At 30.5% G+C, this 18,189-nt stretch overlaps 2 protein-coding genes across 5 annotated transcripts in view; one reads left to right on the top strand and one right to left on the bottom strand.

Annotated features, from left to right (window-relative positions):
* mahj (LisH and WD40 domain-containing protein mahjong) overlaps positions 1-13,625 on the bottom strand; it is a 34,690-nt gene extending 21,065 nt beyond the window's left edge. For 3 of the 4 annotated variants that reach the window (XR_012455492.1, XR_012455493.1, XM_074118798.1), the window contains exons 1-14: positions 13,442-13,625; positions 12,996-13,224; positions 12,524-12,674; positions 10,331-10,471; positions 10,127-10,254; positions 8,509-8,657; positions 7,559-7,675; positions 7,078-7,298; positions 6,830-6,997; positions 5,707-5,840; positions 4,375-4,513; positions 2,039-2,248; positions 1,574-1,740; positions 1,101-1,323 (exon numbers count right to left, since the gene is read on the bottom strand). Coding sequence is in view for 2 of the 4 variants with exons in the window: in XM_074118798.1 (XP_073974899.1) it covers positions 1,101-1,323; positions 1,574-1,740; positions 2,039-2,248; positions 4,375-4,513; positions 5,707-5,840; positions 6,830-6,997; positions 7,078-7,298; positions 7,559-7,675; positions 8,509-8,657; positions 10,127-10,254; positions 10,331-10,471; positions 12,524-12,674; positions 12,996-13,096 (2,049 nt within the window). In the remaining 2 variants the exon portion in view is untranslated. The remainder of the gene's footprint in view (positions 1-1,100; positions 1,324-1,573; positions 1,741-2,038; positions 2,249-4,374; positions 4,514-5,706; positions 5,841-6,829; positions 6,998-7,077; positions 7,299-7,558; positions 7,676-8,508; positions 8,658-10,126; positions 10,255-10,330; positions 10,472-12,523; positions 12,675-12,995; positions 13,225-13,441) is intronic. The other variant, XM_074118799.1, reaches the window with a different exon arrangement.
* A 1,748-nt stretch (positions 13,626-15,373) lies between these two features.
* On the top strand, positions 15,374-18,013 carry asf1 (histone chaperone asf1). Its single transcript, XM_074118813.1, has 5 exons — positions 15,374-15,607; positions 15,693-15,807; positions 16,055-16,170; positions 16,608-16,784; positions 17,382-18,013. The coding sequence occupies exons 2-5, from the start codon at positions 15,699-15,701 to the stop codon at positions 17,547-17,549; spliced, it is 570 nt and encodes a 189-aa protein (XP_073974914.1). The 5' UTR covers positions 15,374-15,607; positions 15,693-15,698; the 3' UTR covers positions 17,550-18,013.
* Positions 18,014-18,189: the final 176 nt, after the last annotated feature.

Genomic DNA, 18,189 nt, shown 5'->3' on the forward strand with positions numbered 1-18,189 from the left:
TTTTTTTAGTAACTGAGATATCTTCGCATCTATTACTTCCTTAAATTTTGTTTACTGCAAAAAAAGGAATTGCAAGCTTTATTTAAAAATTTTCACAATTTCCCAAAATTTCCATTTGAGTAGTCAGGAGAAGGAGTGGAAGTTATAACCTCTCTTTAATCTGCTAGTTCACTGCAATGTACAACCTCCTATTAACCTTTATAAAATTAAAGAGTACGAAATTGTAGCTTAAATTCAAAAGGGAGGAAAATCTTGATTTTTTTTGAAATTTTTATTTTAGTTTCCATCATTTTCTCAAAATACATAAGCGCCGCGCATAAAACACAATCAGTGTTTAAGAAAAAAACGATGTCTGCAGAAAAATTATTAGAATTTAGTAAGACATGTTTATCTAATTGGTTTTTATACCAGTTTTTATTCAAAGTTTTTAAAACCCGTCTTTTAATCCGAACTTAACAAGGACCACGGGAATTAGTTACAATTTGCTTCAACTTTCCCGCAGTCATACCACAAACTTGAATGTCTGTTTTTCACTCGTGTCAACCAAACAAGACTGAATGCAAAGGAAAACCGAATACGAAATCAAGAAGTAGCTGGCAACATCATTCACAGAATCCTCAGAGGAAAAAGAAGCCCACGACAATAAAAATATAACATGAGGTAAAAGAAACATACCCACTCAAGAACATTATTCGGAAATAGCTCAATCCTTGACTCAGTAGCTGAAATCACTACCATGGATACCTAAAAGAAAGGGCACCCTTCAGAGTATTTGAATAGATTAAATGAAAAGGAACCTACGTTACTACCCGCTACAAACTAAAAGGGATACAATACTTAATGTTAACTATGTAAAATGTCAAATAGACGCTACATTTACGAAAACTTCAATATGCAGAATTCAGCCCCATTTTACACGAATACATAATTTAAAAAAAACTCTTACTAAAGAGACCTCAAAAATGATATTTCTGAGAAAAATCAAAACGAAAATCTGCACGATTACATTTCTAATAGGAAAAGTAGTCAAGTAGTACGTTTCTGATTCTATTCAAAGATTCTAACTTCTCTTAATGGCTGACACTCAGATTCATAATTACCCTGTAAATAGGGGCACAAACGCAGGTGATGAGTACATGAAGGGCAGCTCTTTGGACATCTGGGTCATTTACTACTTCTCCTTCGGCAGCACCAAGCAAAACATTAATACCTGTCGCTACACTATCGTCGGGCATTCCTACTTTCTCACAGAGATGAACTTGAGCTCTTGGCATTACTGCACAAATACTAAGAACGTCCAAAGCACATCTCACTGTCTCACTCCTATAATACATAAAGACTGTTTTCAAATCAAGTATCGTGCATAAAACTTATTTAGGTTATTTAGTACAAGTATACAAACTCTAAAAAAGAAAATTTATAAAAGTATTCTTTTCTTTTCAGATTAATTATTTTACATACTTCCAAATAGCACCCTTAGGGGTACGATTTCGTTTTTAAGATTCCATAACTGTCAATTAATAATATCTTCATTTAATTTCAAACAGCAATTTCTATATACAAATGCAATTACCTGCCAGAATAATTCCATTCATATGCAAATCCAATAACTTGCAGTAAAAGGCTCACACCACCTAACCTCAAAAAATTATCTACTGGTAGCCATTGAGCTCGGTATGACATGTACTCAAGAAGGGTGTTTATTTGCTCGCGAACTTCTTCGGGACTACTTTTACATGCCTAATTAAAAACATTAAAATAAAGTAGTAAATTGTCTAAATTAGATGCAAATACATATTTAGTACAAGTATAAGAACTCTAAAATAGACTTGTAAAACTATTCTTTTCTTTTCAGATTAATTATTTTGCATACTTCCTAATAGCACCCTTACATATATATTAAACCCACTGCTTAAAAAAATATTTAAATGCAATTGCATGATTCATCTTAATATTAGTAAATTTCAATATTATTCTTATTTCAAAATCTTCATTTCAATACCAAAAACATAATAACTCACAAATACCCTTTCCTTACTTTATAACTTGGAAGAGCCGAATGGAGTTTAGAATTTTCGATACTATCACGTACGTGGGCCCTTCTTACTTGCTCTGATCTGATATACAAATGAGCTTCTAAATACTTTTTTAATGCAACACAAACGTGTCTAACAATTTGTCGGGCGGAACATTCTTCATCTTCATTCATAGGCGCTTCGTCCACCGCTAATATTGGAAGAGTGCTTATCTGAAATTATTGAATTTTGATTAAAAGAATTAAATTACGTATCAATAAAAATATAATATGTGTATTTAAAATATAACATCACTCTGGATAAAGAAAATGCACCTTTTGTGCATTGGTCAAAAGTGGTAAACATGCCAAACTTTACAATTCCGGAAACGATTACGTCAGAGAATATTAAAAATTATGATTCAGGAAAATAGGTAGTAATTACATCTTAAAATTTAATTTACTTTAATTTTAAACTATGCTGATTGGGAATGAAAAGCGAAAAATTATAAAAGTTCTTAGGAGGACAAAAAAAGCTCTTGAGAGAGTTATTTAAAAATGAATTATGTTACATTTCAATAACTACTCATAATGATCTTGCACACACTAGTAACACCTTTTGTTAGGATTATGAAGGGATTATCGTTTGTTAAATAAGTAAATAAACTAAAAGGAAAGTCTAACGTTCTCTCATTGTTTGCAGTAAACTTAGAGAAATAAAATTAGAATGTTTAAAAATGAAAATTTGGACCAACTTTTAATGCTAGATCTAGTTAAGTTCGGCCCTTGCCGAGCAACCAAGTAACACGAGTAATGTTATGTAGAGTCAAACAATAACAAGTACTAAATACCATTTTCCGCTTAATAATAAGAAGAATTGTGATTAAGAAGATTTTTGAATTTGCGTTCTACCAGATTACATACATTTTAATATTCCCTGAATATGAAAAAAATAATTTCTAAGTAATCTATTAATGAGTCTGTCTAGTTGTTTGATCAGTAAACTGTGAAATGGGAAATAGCAGAGTTAAAATTTGATATTGGTTTGAGTGGCTAGATCAGTTTTAAGTAAGAATGTAAACAAACATTTACTAAAATTGTTCGGTAAATGTTTTTTAATAATCAGTTTATAGTTCGTAAACCTTAAATGTTTTTTTTTTTTTTTTTACCAAGAACAGTTCTTCTTTTTCTACAAGACGTTTTCATTCTGAGGCCAATAAGACGCTTAATTTAAATTTAAAAAAGTTATTATAAACTTACCCGGACATTTTACTTATAATTTGATTATATTTTAAAATGTTTTTAAATTTTAATTATTTCCGTTTATACGACAAGAGAGGGAAATTTTTTTTTTTTTAAATATCAAACTGAAATTTTGTTCGTCTACCACCAGTGCATCTAAATGGAATTACAATCCCACATGCTGACATACCTGTGTACTACTTGGGACTATACATTGCCAAAAAAATATCCTGGCCCTACATACTCGACTAAAGCAATATGATGTGTATACACATTTCAAACTACTATCTAGACTATTTGACCGCAGATTAAACCTTGATTTGCTCACAAACTAATTTTCTTCTTGATTGTTAAGACAGATATGGAAATACGGAGAAGTATGAGGCTCAACCACACATTCTAATTTCAAACAAACACAAATAATGCTGATCAAAGTACTAAGACAAGCTTTCCAGCTTCCCTTTAGCTGCAAACCTCACTATTCGCCACGAACTTCTCAGCCTTCTTGTCACTGATCTTATAAAATCCGGTTACCGCTAGTTCCTTAGTCTAATATTTCTACAATTTTAGTTCTCTCATACATAAGCTCTCTTATTATTTTAGCTCTCTCATACACGAGCTCTCTTCTCGTCAACTAACTACCTCTAATTCTCAGCTCTTGAAGAGGAAGTGGCCTAAAGACTTTTTGATATAAATTTGAAAGAGTTTCACTACTGAATTTATAATTTGAATACTACGCATTTACTTGTCACAACTTTTTTAAAAATACTGAAATTAAGCGAACAAAGAAAGGTTTTTCACTAGAGAAACTACAAGTTTCACGACAAAATAGTGATTCGGAAAAGTCACTTTCCTTAATTGATTTCTAATTTTTTAGGAAATCCGAAAACGTTTGTACACAAATAACTCGAATTTTGTTTTTAAACTTCTTCCCAGGAAAAAAACATTTAAAGCTATTTTGTTTAGCAAGGTTTCGGAGGATTTTGTCCACCTTACAATCAAACGCTACAATCAAAACTTAAAATTATTGCTTGACGTTGTTAATTAAAAAATAAAAACTCGCAATTTATACATGAATTTTATTATTAATTTTCTAATATTTACGCAAATTTACTTACAACATTATAAAGTTTTCTGAGACCATCTTGGGCATCGAATTCTTCTAAAATGATTCTAAATTGAAAAGAGAGACCGAAAAACATAGTTGCGTGACACCTTCCTGAATCGTGAGAACACTCTAACAACCACAAGGCATATCTGTAATCAAAATATAAAATAAAAAATGTAGAAGCAGATTTAAAAAGTACTCCAAATACTAAACAATTTTAGAATGAATATTAAAACAAGCAGCTTTAGTTAGCTCCATAGTAAAAGTAAAATTAAATTAAACGTTTAAGATCAACTAAGCGCTTATCTCAAAGACAAAGGTAAATTGAAATCATGTCAGTCAAAGGGCAATTCATCCATTTTAATAACTGGACTTAGTAGAAAACTCACCAGCAACTCTTTTGGGATCATGGCGCGTGTGGTAGCCCCACCTTAACATCAGTCACAACACACCTACTGACACCTCCAACACTCACCCAATAAAGAAAGGGCCTACAGAAGTAGTTAAAGTGAGCAATAAATAATTGTGTTTAGACATATTTTTTCAAACACTCACTTTAACTTTAAAGGTATTGAAGAGAAAACTGAAAAATCGATTCTGTGAAAAAACACTTTCTAATAGTTGATTTAAAAAAAAAATTCTCGCTTGTTGGCGAAAATAACGAAATAACTCAAACCAAAATCAAGTTTGAAATTTTTTGCGAGTATTTGCTTTTGAATAATACCGACCTTCACACTTCACAGGCACACTCACGCACACATAAAGCTGAGTGGTTAGTGCATTGGGTTCTCACGCGGAGATATCGAATTCGAGAGTAATTTCCACAATGGGTTAACACTGTCTGCAAGCCAAAAGTGCAAGGAAACAGGATTCGGCAAATAATGGCCCTAAAGTTGTCACGTGATATGTACAAAAAAATTAAAAAATAGTAAGTGAAAATCACTTTTTTAAACTCAGATGACCTTAAAACGAATATTAGCTTTAAAACTCAAAATAGACAATCCAGTCAATCCATACGAAAACAATACTTCCTCTTCCTAAAGGTAAGAGAAAGTAAAAACATGTTATTTCATACTTAACTCGGCTAAACAGCCCAACAATGTAGGTAAGATAGGTAAACAATCAGTCCTAATTGAATACTTGAACTCTTTGGTTCAATCTGAAATTATAAAATTCTTCGAAAAATTTTCTTTTACTAAATTTTTGAACATACCAGAAATGAAACTGCAACATAATTTTATATTCCAAATTTTTAATGCCCTTATGAAAACATCGCAAGTTGCCTCTTCTTAAATGGTAAAACTTATAAACAATTCATGTTACTATTCAGAAAAAAAATTACCTTACTAAATTAGAAAGTACATGATGAGGAAGTACGCATACTCGTTCCATTGCATCTTCACAATATGCGAGGTAATATAAACATATTGAAACCCCTGTAGCAGCAATGCTCGGACGAGGAACTTCAAGCAATCTCTGAAAAGAAATTCCAGTCAGAATTGTTGTAATGTTAACATATAAAGCAATATTTAGACAACTGAAAATTAAAACATTTTCTAAGAGGTAGCATTAATGCATATTTATTTGGGAAAAAAAGAAAACAAAAGACAATGAGTTCTCTTGTTCTTTTTTAAACCGCTATTCTTTTTATTTATTTTTTTGTAAAATGAATTAACACTCTTTAGACGAAAACACCTGAGTTCAATATATATATTTTTTATATATAAATACAATATACAATATATTTTTCAAATTTGGTTTAGCCAAACAGCTAAGTCAAAAATTATGTGTAGACCTGTTACAATTTGAAATGTTTTTCAAAAATATTTAAATAATTGATTAAAAATAGTGCTTTCAAGGGATGCAACTTTATCTGAATATTCAACATACTCGTTAAAATTGAGAATATTTAAGGAAGTCAAAGAAGGTAGCATTCCTAAACCAAAAATTGCTGGAAGCATAAAGCTTCATAAGTTTATTGTATACTAATAATACTTCCTCTTTAAGGTAATAACTTATTAGAATAGAAAATTTACAATACCATTTATTAAATCGTAAATTCGCAGGAATGTATAAGATAGATAGATTAAAAAAATATATAAAGTCTAAACATATTACGTACTTTTAGAGAAAATGCAATTTTTCAAGTAAGGAATTTCTCGGAAAATAATGTTTACAACTGACTGTTTCTTAGAATCTGTATCTATTTTATTCAAAGCCTAAAGGAATTTTGGAATATGATAGGGCTAGCAACATATGTAAAAAAAGAAGTGAAGAGGATATTTCATCAACCAGCCTAGGAAAATGTTGAGTGTGATGTCTTAAATTAATCTGTTTTTAGGTATTACGAGTATATTTGTTACAAATATCCTTTTTAAATTAGTTCGTTCCACTTATGCGATGACTAAAGAAAAAAAAAGACTTTTCATACATTGCACGAACAAACATTATTTTACATATCATACCTGAAGTCCACCCATATTTATAAATTCTATAGAAAACTTTTTGTGGCACAAAAGGGCTGCGAGATATTTTAGCGCTTCAAATGAAAGGCGAGAATTTTTAGTTTCTCTTAAATTAATAAACTGCATTATTAAGTCAAGAGCATTCTTCTCAAAAACATGGCTCAGAAACTGAAAAATATCATCATAATATTAAACATAACTTAAAAATATTGAAATTCATACATTGCGATAAATAAACAAATAAGTACCTCTTGATATTCACCCATTGGTGTTAAGTATTTGAGAATAAACATTTGTTTCGTTGCTAAAGTTAATGGATGCATTTGTACATTTCCAATTACATATGTTTCCATTTCCGCCCAAGACGAATTACTGCAGTCTGATACATTAAAAGGTGATGGTTTTAATGGGGGCGACATTATGCCCTCAACACTTTCTCTTCTATTCTCAATATTCGATGAATGAAAATCTAGAACAAATGTTTTTTTTAAAAAAAAATCATAAACTTAAGTACAAAAGGGGGCTTTATCATTAGAGTATCGTTTCTATAAAAATTTTATTAGAAAAATAAGATAAATCGATAGATGAAGCACTCTAATGAGCCCACACATGATATATGAAAAAAAAAATTATCCAAAGATAAGACAAGGGTTCTTTTCAGGTCTGGGATCACAAGCTGCCTATTCAAACTTAGGTCAGAATAACGACGATGAATATGAAAACATTTACCTTCGTCCTTTTTGCAAATAGATCCGTTTATTTTAAGAGCAATTTTATCTCCTAAGATTTCTTCATCAATTTTATGAGGAGACTTATGAGCATTTATATTTACTTGTCGGCACCAATCTGAAATTAGCAAAATTTAAAAAAATAATAAAGCAGTAAAAAATCTATGTATTTGCGAAGGAGTTAGTTAAAAGAACTACATATAAATGAAGAAGTAATTTTGTATGAATCATTATCTATTATTAATGACATTATAGAATTCTTGTATGTATTGTGAGTATACTGAATATGAAGCAGAAGTTAGGATTTTTAACCATTTTCGCAAATTGCTAGAATTTTTTTTTTTTTTTTAATGTAATGTTGCGCAAATTGCTAGAATTTATCTTCTTTTTTTAATGTAATGCAACTTATATTTTTTCGATTCTTCATTGATTGGGATGAACACGTTTTATTATAAGACCAAAGATTTACAATTACGAGGTACTCCATCCTTTAAACCACCTCCGTTGTAAAAATTATTTTGACATTAAATATTATTTACACTATATACTATGCAAAATTCTTTGTCAGTAATTCGTATAGAAGTGTGCAAGTGAAGGGAGAGTTTTCTTGTCAAAAGTGAATATTATGTTTTTAGATTTTAATTCGTTCACTTTGATTCTCCATTTTTGCAGCCAAGGCTCAAGAAGATTTAGGTGTGATTGGAGTGTGCGGCATGCTACATCGTATTATAGGATCTAGATGAGGGGGTAGAATTGCAGTGTCGTCGGCGAATGTGAAAGTACGATAATACTCGTAATTGTAGCCGGGTCAGTTGGTAATCGGCAATGTAGACAATATATAGTAAGGGGGACGATTTCTTGAGAAACTCCAGCGAACATTGGAAGGATAAGAGAAGAAGAAGTATCCATTAAATAAACTTAAATCTAGCACGCAAAAATTCCAAAAAATACCTTTCTTGCCATTTTGAGTCATTTCTCCATCCGAATTTCCTAAATGTGCAAAAGGACGTGCTAAAGAAGCATTTCGCTCTTCTACGGCTTCTGTTTGCAAGTTATGGAGCCTTTCAAGCATCAGGGGAACTAATCGAATATTCTGTTCTCTGTAATCATATATAAAACGTTTAAAAATCTAAATTGAACATTTACACAACTTTTTCTTGCTTTAATTCTCATGCTTCTGTATTCATTTTTTTCAAAATCCGTACTAGAGATACATATTTAACTTAAACATAAGGAAATTGGTAAAGTCGTACATTGAAATTAAGAGGGGAGGCCAAAATTAAGGGCTTTCTTTCCCCCAAAACTATCTACAATTGTGTAATACGTGGATTGGAAACACGAATTGTACATAGTTTAGAAAAAAGTAGCAGCTATTTTCGTGAAAATCAGTTAAGCAAAAAATGTATTGAACAAATTTCTATATCCAGTAGAAGAATTCTCTAATAACTCAAAATTTTAACATTTACGCTTCTTATTTGTAAATAAGTAACAGGGGGTTCTAAACCTTGAAATGGCGCTTTAAAAAGCCCTTCTAAACCAGAAGTTCTCTTAATAGAATCTTCCTGGAATAAATGCCACAAATAAAATTATTAGAGCTACAGACGAGAAATTTGTGTCATTTTTCAAGTAAATCATTTTAGAGTTTTCGATAAAATCTAAAATTTCTACAACAGCAATCAGCTTCTCCTTCAGACTAGTTCTATTTTTTCTTATGTCTTTTTATTGACCACTTCTTCCGCAGCCCCATTTAAGGCTCTCTTCTACGTTCAGATTAATGTTGAGCTTTTCTGTTTATAAATTACTCTATAAATTGAAAATGTGGTTGGATCCGCAGTGCTGGATAATTAATATTTTTGACTTTATCCGTCGTAACACGCATATTAGTAAAATATACAGTAGTATATCTGCTCGGTTTCGGACTTCCATACGAAAGAGCTCGATTAATCAGTTTTGTGTTGAAATTTCGACTTTATTTTTGTTATGTCATAAGAATCCTATTTAATTTTATTTATTTATTATTATTATTATTTTTATGCATCTCCAAGGACGCATGTACCTATCAGTGAACTTTGAAAAAAAAAAAAAAAAATCGACCTTCCAATCGAACTCACATTCTTTCATTTAAGGCTTTGAAGTTTAAGCTTTAAGATACTTTAGTACCATAAAGCCTGTTCCAAAAAAAGTTATAATTAAAGAAAGTATAAAAAAAATTATGTTCTCTTTTTACAATCTAATTTTCTGCAAGAACAGAAAACCCACAGAAATAGACTTTATACATATTACATCGCTAGAATCAAATCTTTTACTTTTCTTAGCGTACTTTATTTTGTTCTTTACTTCTTTTTTGAATCGTAACAATTCTATTTTTAAGACCTTAACTGGATTTATTTTGTTTGATGCAGTTCACAAACAGTAGACTTCAATCACCAATGAAATCATCTACATCGTTTGTAGACAATTTCCCTGTTTTCAGGGAGCATTACAAAAGCGCGGTCTACTTTACAACCCTAGCGTAAAATAAGCGTCTAAAATGCTGGAACTATAACGACTTGTAATTTAGGGCACTTACCGAAATCCTACTGCGATTTCTTGTACTTCCATTGCTGCTGCAAGTAAACCTGTTGCATAAGATTGAAGAGGTTCTACGGACTTTTCAGCCCACGAAAACAATCTTTGAAGTAACACATCATTGGTAGGCTAAAATATTTAAAAACAAAGAGTATTAAACTGAACCTAAATCGAAACAGGGTAAAAAAAAATTGAACAATTTTACCATTTCAAACACAGCTGCTGTTTCTAAACCAGGAGTAATATCCAACATTAAACGACAAGCTGCAATATTTAACTTGCGAACATCCCTCCCGGTAATTCCAAGGCGTGAATAATAGTTATCTCGCAAATAATCATTGACAAGCTATGAAAAATATTAAATATTAAAATATAAAATAAATTAGGCTTCAAAACAACAAAGAAGTTTTGTTTTTTGTTATATTTTTATAAAAAAAGTTTCACTCTAATAAAGAGATAACAAAAGTCAATGAAGAAAGCGTCAATTTTTCAAATTTGTCTGATATAATAATATTATTCATATACATTCAAAGACTTCCTCGGAGTCCGAAACTCTTATCAGTGGTTCCTAATCTTTTTTTAAGACATGCCCTGTCTATGCTCTCTAAATTCCATGTAAATTCATTCCAAAGTGGGTGCCTTTTCGAGTGAATGAAATCTTATAAAAATAATGAACTTAAAAAAATTTCTAAGTAAAAGGTATCCATTGGCAGAGAAAGATGAACGAATGATAGGACGGGTGGAAAGGAGAGGAAGAAATATTAATAATGTAATAAACAAATAAAGGAAGATAATAAAAAACCTGTCAAACATATAACAGAGAATTAAAATGCATAACAATAAATACTTTTAGAGAATTTTTAATCTTTCTTGACCGATTCATTAATTTAAAGGAAAAAAGATTCTTTCCTTTTCTTTATGACTGAAATTGGCAATAATACATCATCATTTTTAAATAATTTTAATGAAATCATTTTGAATAGGATTTTTATCTCTTCAGTGTTACTTAAACTTTTCTTTAATACAGAGTTGTAAGTGAATGAGTACAGTCAAAGACAGGTAGGGCATCCAATGTCCTCAGATATTGAGGCGCCTAATTTAAAAAGAAAAACAAACCAAAAAAACTACCTAACAAATTCAGAAACAATTGGAACTCATCTCAAGATAAGTAGACTAAGGCTAGAATGATCCTTTTGCTTCATACTTGCTTAGAAATTTTATATTTGACAGTTTGGTCGCCTTCAGCCTCAATTTTACTCGTTTAATTGACCTATTTGATTTATTTTCTTAAGCATATTATTTAAACATAAAACCAAATTCAGCTAAATATTAAAAAAAGAGAATGGAATCCAAAAATTTTCTGGCAAAGTTAGTTAAACTTGGGAATTTAGATTTTATAAGGTCAGAAACAAAGTCTTTGCGCTTTTATATTGAACAAATTTTAAAGTACAAGTATCACTTTGCATTTCTGTAAGAAATTTTCATTTTGGTATTTTACGAAACATCAAACAGATCTACTAACTGGACTGTACCAACCACATAGGGACAAAATCTGTCAACCTAATTGGGGTTCAAAATTTTTAGATAGAATACACAATGTACTTTCAAACAGGTCAATTTTTTTTTTCATGAAGATGTTTTCGTCTTTAATCTTTAATTAACTGTAATGATGCCGAAAAATCTCCAAGAACGTTTGCGTGAAATTACTTTTACAACCTATCGAATTACATCACCCTCCTTAAGGATTACGGCTAAAATATGGAATGAACTCTATGCACAAACCACAATAAGTGTATATTGTAATGAGTGACAACAAAAGCTAATGATTCATTACTTTTTAGTTTCAAATAAGCGTATGTTTTAGATATATTCACACACATGCAAATCCTCACCCACAAAAAAAACCACTGAAGAAGGCGGGCAACCATTCTAAGCAATAGAGCAAAGATCAAAATAGGAAACTACAGAAGAATTTTAGACAATTTTAGACATCGGGAGTAATTACATTTTGCAATCCCAAGGAAATTTGTGGTAATTTTCCTACCTTTTTTTCCGAACTTTGCCAAAATTCTGAATACAAGAGTTGATTCAAGAAGTTTATATAATTTCTGAATACATTACTTACTTCGTTTATTAGTAAGCTTATTAAGCCAAAATCGAAATGCAGCAATATATCCTCATATTTTTTTAACTTCTGCTATTCCAAACGATTAAGCACTAAGGCGAGGTCCATGAAGATCAAGTTTTTTCCAGGAAGATGGATTAGGAAAAGCATTTCATAGGGACACCGAAGCGGAAGTGTTCAATGAAGGAAAACTACATGGTCAGTTTAAAAAAAATATATATGAGTAATCACAATTCTGATAACCCCCTGTTTTGTTGCTTAAAGTTTACTTACTCTGGTCATGAACTGTTCCTTTCTAAACAAAACCTTCAGAGTATGTCCCAAACTACAAGTAGGATAAGCACGTGAAGGGTGTCTTTCGTCAAATGGATCAGGGTCCATCTTCATATAAGCTTCTGTTTCGGATTCTATCAATTCCGATAATCTGAAATAAATTTATTAGACGATGAGTTGACATTCATAATAGAACGCATTAAAGAGAATGAACAATTATTAAAAAAGATGTGACACATGTGATTGATCTAATTATTGTCTTTTATCATTCACTTTTTTGCAAACGGTTTGTTCCCATGAAATAAATGTATTGTTTATATTCATTCATATATACGAGTAGACGATAAAACATCCTCATGAGGACGTACTAACATATTGAGGTGTTTAGAAAGGCAATATTGCCCTGCGACAAGCATATGTATTCAACTCAAACAAAAAAATAGCCAAGAACCAAAATATCTTAAATTAGTACCTTGTTAACATGGGTATGGGGTCATAGTTTGGCATTTGATTTTCTTCATCCCATTGACGAAGAATTGTATATACATCTGGTGAATCACTAGTTTCAGCCATTTTTACTCCTTAGATTTCCGTTTTCTAATGAAATTCAGTTATATTCCTAAATCATTCTGATGCAAATATTCATCTTTGGCAATTGGGAATGAGCTAACTATATCTATGAGTACCAATTTTAAAGAAGTCTAAAAGAAAATACATAAGATAATAAATATGCTAATGAATATACCATCACAGTAAAGAAACAGAAATTCCTGATAGTAAAAAATCTTCTTAAATCTTCTTTAAAGCTTTACTTTAAAACGAAGAAATTATTGAAGATATTTTTGAAATAGCCCAACTTCAAATTTAAATATAAAACTTCTCTTAACGCATTAATTCAAAATTTAAAAAATAATATACCTCTTTAAACAATTAGGGCTCCATTCACACATTCTTTGGCTTATAAAACAAATTGAATTCAAAAACAGAACCATTACTATTTATGTACATCTAAAATAAGTCAGAGCTTGATAATTCTGGAATTCTAGCTTTGGGAATCATAACAATTCGTGCAGCAATCACATGGCCAGTAAGGTTAAATTTTCTGTAAGTTGGTAGTCTATCAATGTTACCATTTGTAAAGAAAAATATTTCCTGATATAGAATTAATAAAAAAATTTAAAAGCTAATAATATATTCTTTTTCTGTAAATATTTTGAAGGAAACTTAATGATATTTATATAAAGCGAGAAATATTGACAAAAAATATTGTTTAGGAGGGAGCGATAGGTATTGGGCCCTCAAACAACACGGCCAATAAAGATCAGATATAATGTGATAAATAACAATAGAAAAATTTAATATAATTTTAATTGATTTGCTGTGAATATTTATATTAGTTCATAAAATAAAATTTTTCTAGAGTCCGTTGAACGTATCCTTGTATATGTTTTGTGAAATTATACCCTCCTTAGGTGCAAAGGAGGTTTGGAAAAAAAAAAATCTCTAATAACTAGTTTGCCTAAACTTCTCTATTTAAGAATTCGTAAACGATGATTGTAAAATATGTTGTCATAATGTGTGCTATTTTAACCTCACGCACATAGCTGGTATTCTACAAAAATCTTACCAATTAATTTCCTTGGAATCGCGTTTGTTTACAACTTCGTGGCAACTGAATCTTTTACATTAGTTGCATTTCTCTGGTCTAATTTTCGGCGCGGTATACTTCATTCAAGATTTTTCATTACTATACTTTTTAATTCTCAAGTCATAGTACTCAGTCATCAGAGTAACAAAGCTTTTATTTTGTAAAAAAAACTTCATCCGTTATTTTCCCTAAATTCCGAACATTCGTCTCACCAAACGGCTATCTTTAGCCATCGTGTTTATTAAACTCTCGGTAAGAACTGATTACAAACTAAATTTGTATAGGGAATGACCTTTATTCGTCATCATCTTGCATATAAAATGATGAAACCTGTAAATTGTGCACTGTGAAGTGTGTTTTGTACGATGATTAGCTACAATTTACCTACATATTTAGGCATACCATATCATGTGTCCGTCTCCGCAGGCTCTATGTTTATGTTAGGTGACTTTTTAAGTGTTGGGGAGTATGGACGCATAGTTATAGATGTTCTTGTATGCTTGGAATGCTCCTTGGGCCTCAAAAGTGCTATTGTAAGAAGTAAGAACCGAAGGGAAGTAATAGTTGTTGATAGGATATTGTAGTACTGGCAGTCTTAATTACAATATTTGTCAAATTAATTAACATTGACAGTTAATATGAAATATCATTCAAGATATATTTAGTATTATTAATTATTAATTTATTTTATGATATTGATATTGTGAACCATTGATATTAAGGACTATTTGATAAATTAAATTTTCTTTTCGATTATTTGTTTAGTCTTATTTATATAATATTGTGTTAATTTTCAGACTACATAAATAATGTCTGCTGATAAATAAATACTTTTTTTTTGTTTTACATTCCCAATAGGGTGTAGGGTAGTTTTTAAATAAAATTCAGCGGTCATCTTTACAAGGAGGGAAAAACGCATACTACACATCAATACACAATATTATAGAATACTTACTGCATTGAGATACACTGATATGTTTACGAAAATGTTATCATTCAAAAAAAGAATCAAGTTTTCTTATTTATTTAAGTACTTTTATTTTAAATTTAAATTTTATTGTATTGAATAAATTTACAATTAGAGAGAATGGAATTTAAAAGTTTTATATATAAATAATATATATTAATATTTTATTGCGAATAATTACTTCGTTCAACGTACAACCATATGTTTTTCCATAAAATAATTTTATAAAAATAAAAACGATTAGAAAAAATTAATCTAAAATAATTAGGTTTTACCTTGCCGCCAAATTTTTTGTCACACTTTCCAGATGTCGCTTCATAACTTTATTTTTATTTACGGTTACTTTTAAGATTGCCATGTTCGCTGAATAGATTCACAGTTAACGATTATTCAAACTAGAATAAGTAATTATTCGGTTTTAAGGGAGCTCTTGTCTTTTGTAGCTTCTTGCAAACTGCTATTATATTTGGTGAATCTTACTTTTAATGTTAAAATTTGTCTGATAATATCATGTTTTGTGACAAACATTCTCAATATCTTATGAAATGTTGTAGGTTAAAATGGCTAAAGTTCAAATCGGAAACGTTATAGTACTAGATAACCCTTCTTCGTTTTTAAATCCATTTCAATTCGAACTCACGTTTGAGTGTATTGAAGAACTCAAAGAAGGTAGTGTGATTTTTTTTTTTCTGTATTGTAACTATTTGTGGAATATAATTCTGAAATGGTTGGCAGTACACCTTATTTCTTTGAATTAAATCCACAATATTTTATATTCAAGTTTTTATCATATTGTGTACCCTCTTCATTTCTACTTGTGTTCTTTGTTAGAAAAGAAAGGTACTTTTGGAAATAAGTCTAAAATAAATATTTAAGTGGAGGTTTAGTTTAACATAGTAATTTATTATTGTTTTAGACCTGGAATGGAAAATGATCTATGTTGGATCTGCTGAAAGTGAAGAATATGATCAAGTTTTGGATACTATCTATGTCGGGCCAATTCCTGAAGGAAGACATATGTTCGTCTTTCAGGTATCGAAAGGATTTTAAATTTAAGAGAGAGTCTCTTTTTTATTAATTTATATATCTAATTAAATAGGACATCTATCCATTAAATGTTGCGATTTCAACGTGCTTTTGAAGCAACATGTTACTCTTGCGACAGTCTGATTGAACAGTAAAATAGGATATTCATCATTCATTGGCATTTCATGTATAAACATGCAAACTGACCCATGATGGTCGTCGTTGGATGGTCGTAATTCTATTCTTTTAAGCCGTTATGTTTATGTATAACGTGATCTCATTCACTTGATGCCAATATCCAGTTGTAAATTAATTAGTACATTCATGGTTTTTATCCAAATGCCATTTCAGTCATTCTGATTACACATTATCAGAATTTGTTGAAACATCGTAAGTTAAATTGAAAAGACAATTTTTGTGTAAAGAAACATAATTGATTGCAGGCTGACCCACCAGACGTAACTAAAATTCCTGTAGAAGACGCCTTAGGTGTGACAGTTGTTCTTTTAACTTGCAGTTATCGAGGACAAGAGTTCGTACGTGTTGGCTACTTTATAAATAATGAATATTCTGATCCAGAACTAAGGGAAAATCCTCCTACAGTACCTCAGTTTGACAAGGTTATGACTTAAATATTTTAGAAGTAAGAAAATCGTCAATTTCGGTCATTAGTTTTTATTTTTGCCGAGCTTTCCACCTTATAACGTAGTAGTTTATTATTGATTAAAAAATAAAAAGCTTCTCTATTCAAGCCGATCAAGTAAATCGGACTTGTTTCTTTATTACAGTGTAACAGTACAGGTTTTGCTTAAATCAATAAACATGTAAGCAATAATCTTAAGGGAAGGGATTAATAGTTAGCTGAGTGGTTAGCGAGTACTGGATTCCAACGCGGAGATCAAGGGCTCCAATGGAGCTGCTGCCCTATAGATTTTTTCTTCCTAGGAGCTTCTTACAGCTCACAATGTTGTCTGTATCGAGAGAACACTGTGCACTGTAAAAAGCTCCGATCGACAATAACTTCTGATATTGCTGCGCCATAATTACAATTTTTTTTTTAACCTCATTATTCGTCTCAAAAGTTGTGCATTTACATTCGAAACTTAATAAAAGTATAATAATCACAAGTATTTTCACATTCGAACGCTTTTGTCTCATTTATGAATTCAAAGTTTCTGTGAGATGATTTTGTTGCTGATTTCGACACAAAATTTCAGGTTGTGCGGAACATTCTTGGAACTGAGCCCAGAGTTACAAGGTTCAAAATTAATTGGGATGATTCAGAAACTCAAGAACAAACTAATCAGCAGGGTGATGAGCAAATATCCGAAGGTGTAAGTTTTACAGAAAGTAGCGGGGGCCAAAATGCAATGGAAGTTGTATGAAGTGAATTTGTTCAATACAATACGATGCATACGGAGATGGCACATTTGTCGTATAAACTTGTACATCTCCTTACTAATGTCGTCTGGTACGAAAGTCAGATTAAAAGATACCTTAATTTATATTTTTTTAAACAAAAACAATCGAAAATGTTAAACTAAGGAAGGGAGTGTACATAGTCAATACACCTTTGTAAATATGCATTTTTTACTTCCCCAGGAAAACATTTGAAAGATTGAGTACTTGAATTTATAATTGAAACTTTGTTCTTAGTTGTTTTATTTCAATGGACTTGTAAACACCCAATATAAATCTGTTTTGAAAAGGTATTTTTAAATTATTTTTAATAAAAAAATTCTAAATTAAGTTCTTTTAAGGTAAGAATCGTGATTTTAGTCAAAATAAAATAGTTTTGTAAAAAGAATTAAATCATATTTTTTCAAAAATAAAATCAATTTTGTCATAATTATTGGTTTTAATGTATTAGTGATAAAGTAAATAATTTTGAATAAATGTACTTTGAAGTTCTAAAAAAAATAAAAATTAAATAACCAAATGGACAAATTCATGGTCCGCCCCATCTTTAAATGCTTGACTTAATAAACTAGGTGTAGCTGCTTGGCGAGAGCGAACAAAACACGA

This window comes from Rhodnius prolixus, unplaced genomic scaffold (genome assembly GCF_049639745.1).
Source record: "Rhodnius prolixus isolate KJV_2025 unplaced genomic scaffold, Rpr scaffold_2, whole genome shotgun sequence".
Lineage (NCBI taxonomy): Eukaryota > Metazoa > Arthropoda > Insecta > Hemiptera > Reduviidae > Rhodnius > Rhodnius prolixus.

Coding starts and splice junctions, on each gene's coding strand:
- asf1 (XM_074118813.1), top strand. CDS start 15,699: ATGGCTAAAGTTCAAATCGGAAACGTTATAGTACTAGATAACCCTTCT. Junction 15,808..16,054: donor TATTGAAGAACTCAAAGAAG/GTAGTGTGATTT, acceptor TTATTGTTTTAG/ACCTGGAATGGAAAATGATC. Junction 16,171..16,607: donor GACATATGTTCGTCTTTCAG/GTATCGAAAGGA, acceptor AATTGATTGCAG/GCTGACCCACCAGACGTAAC.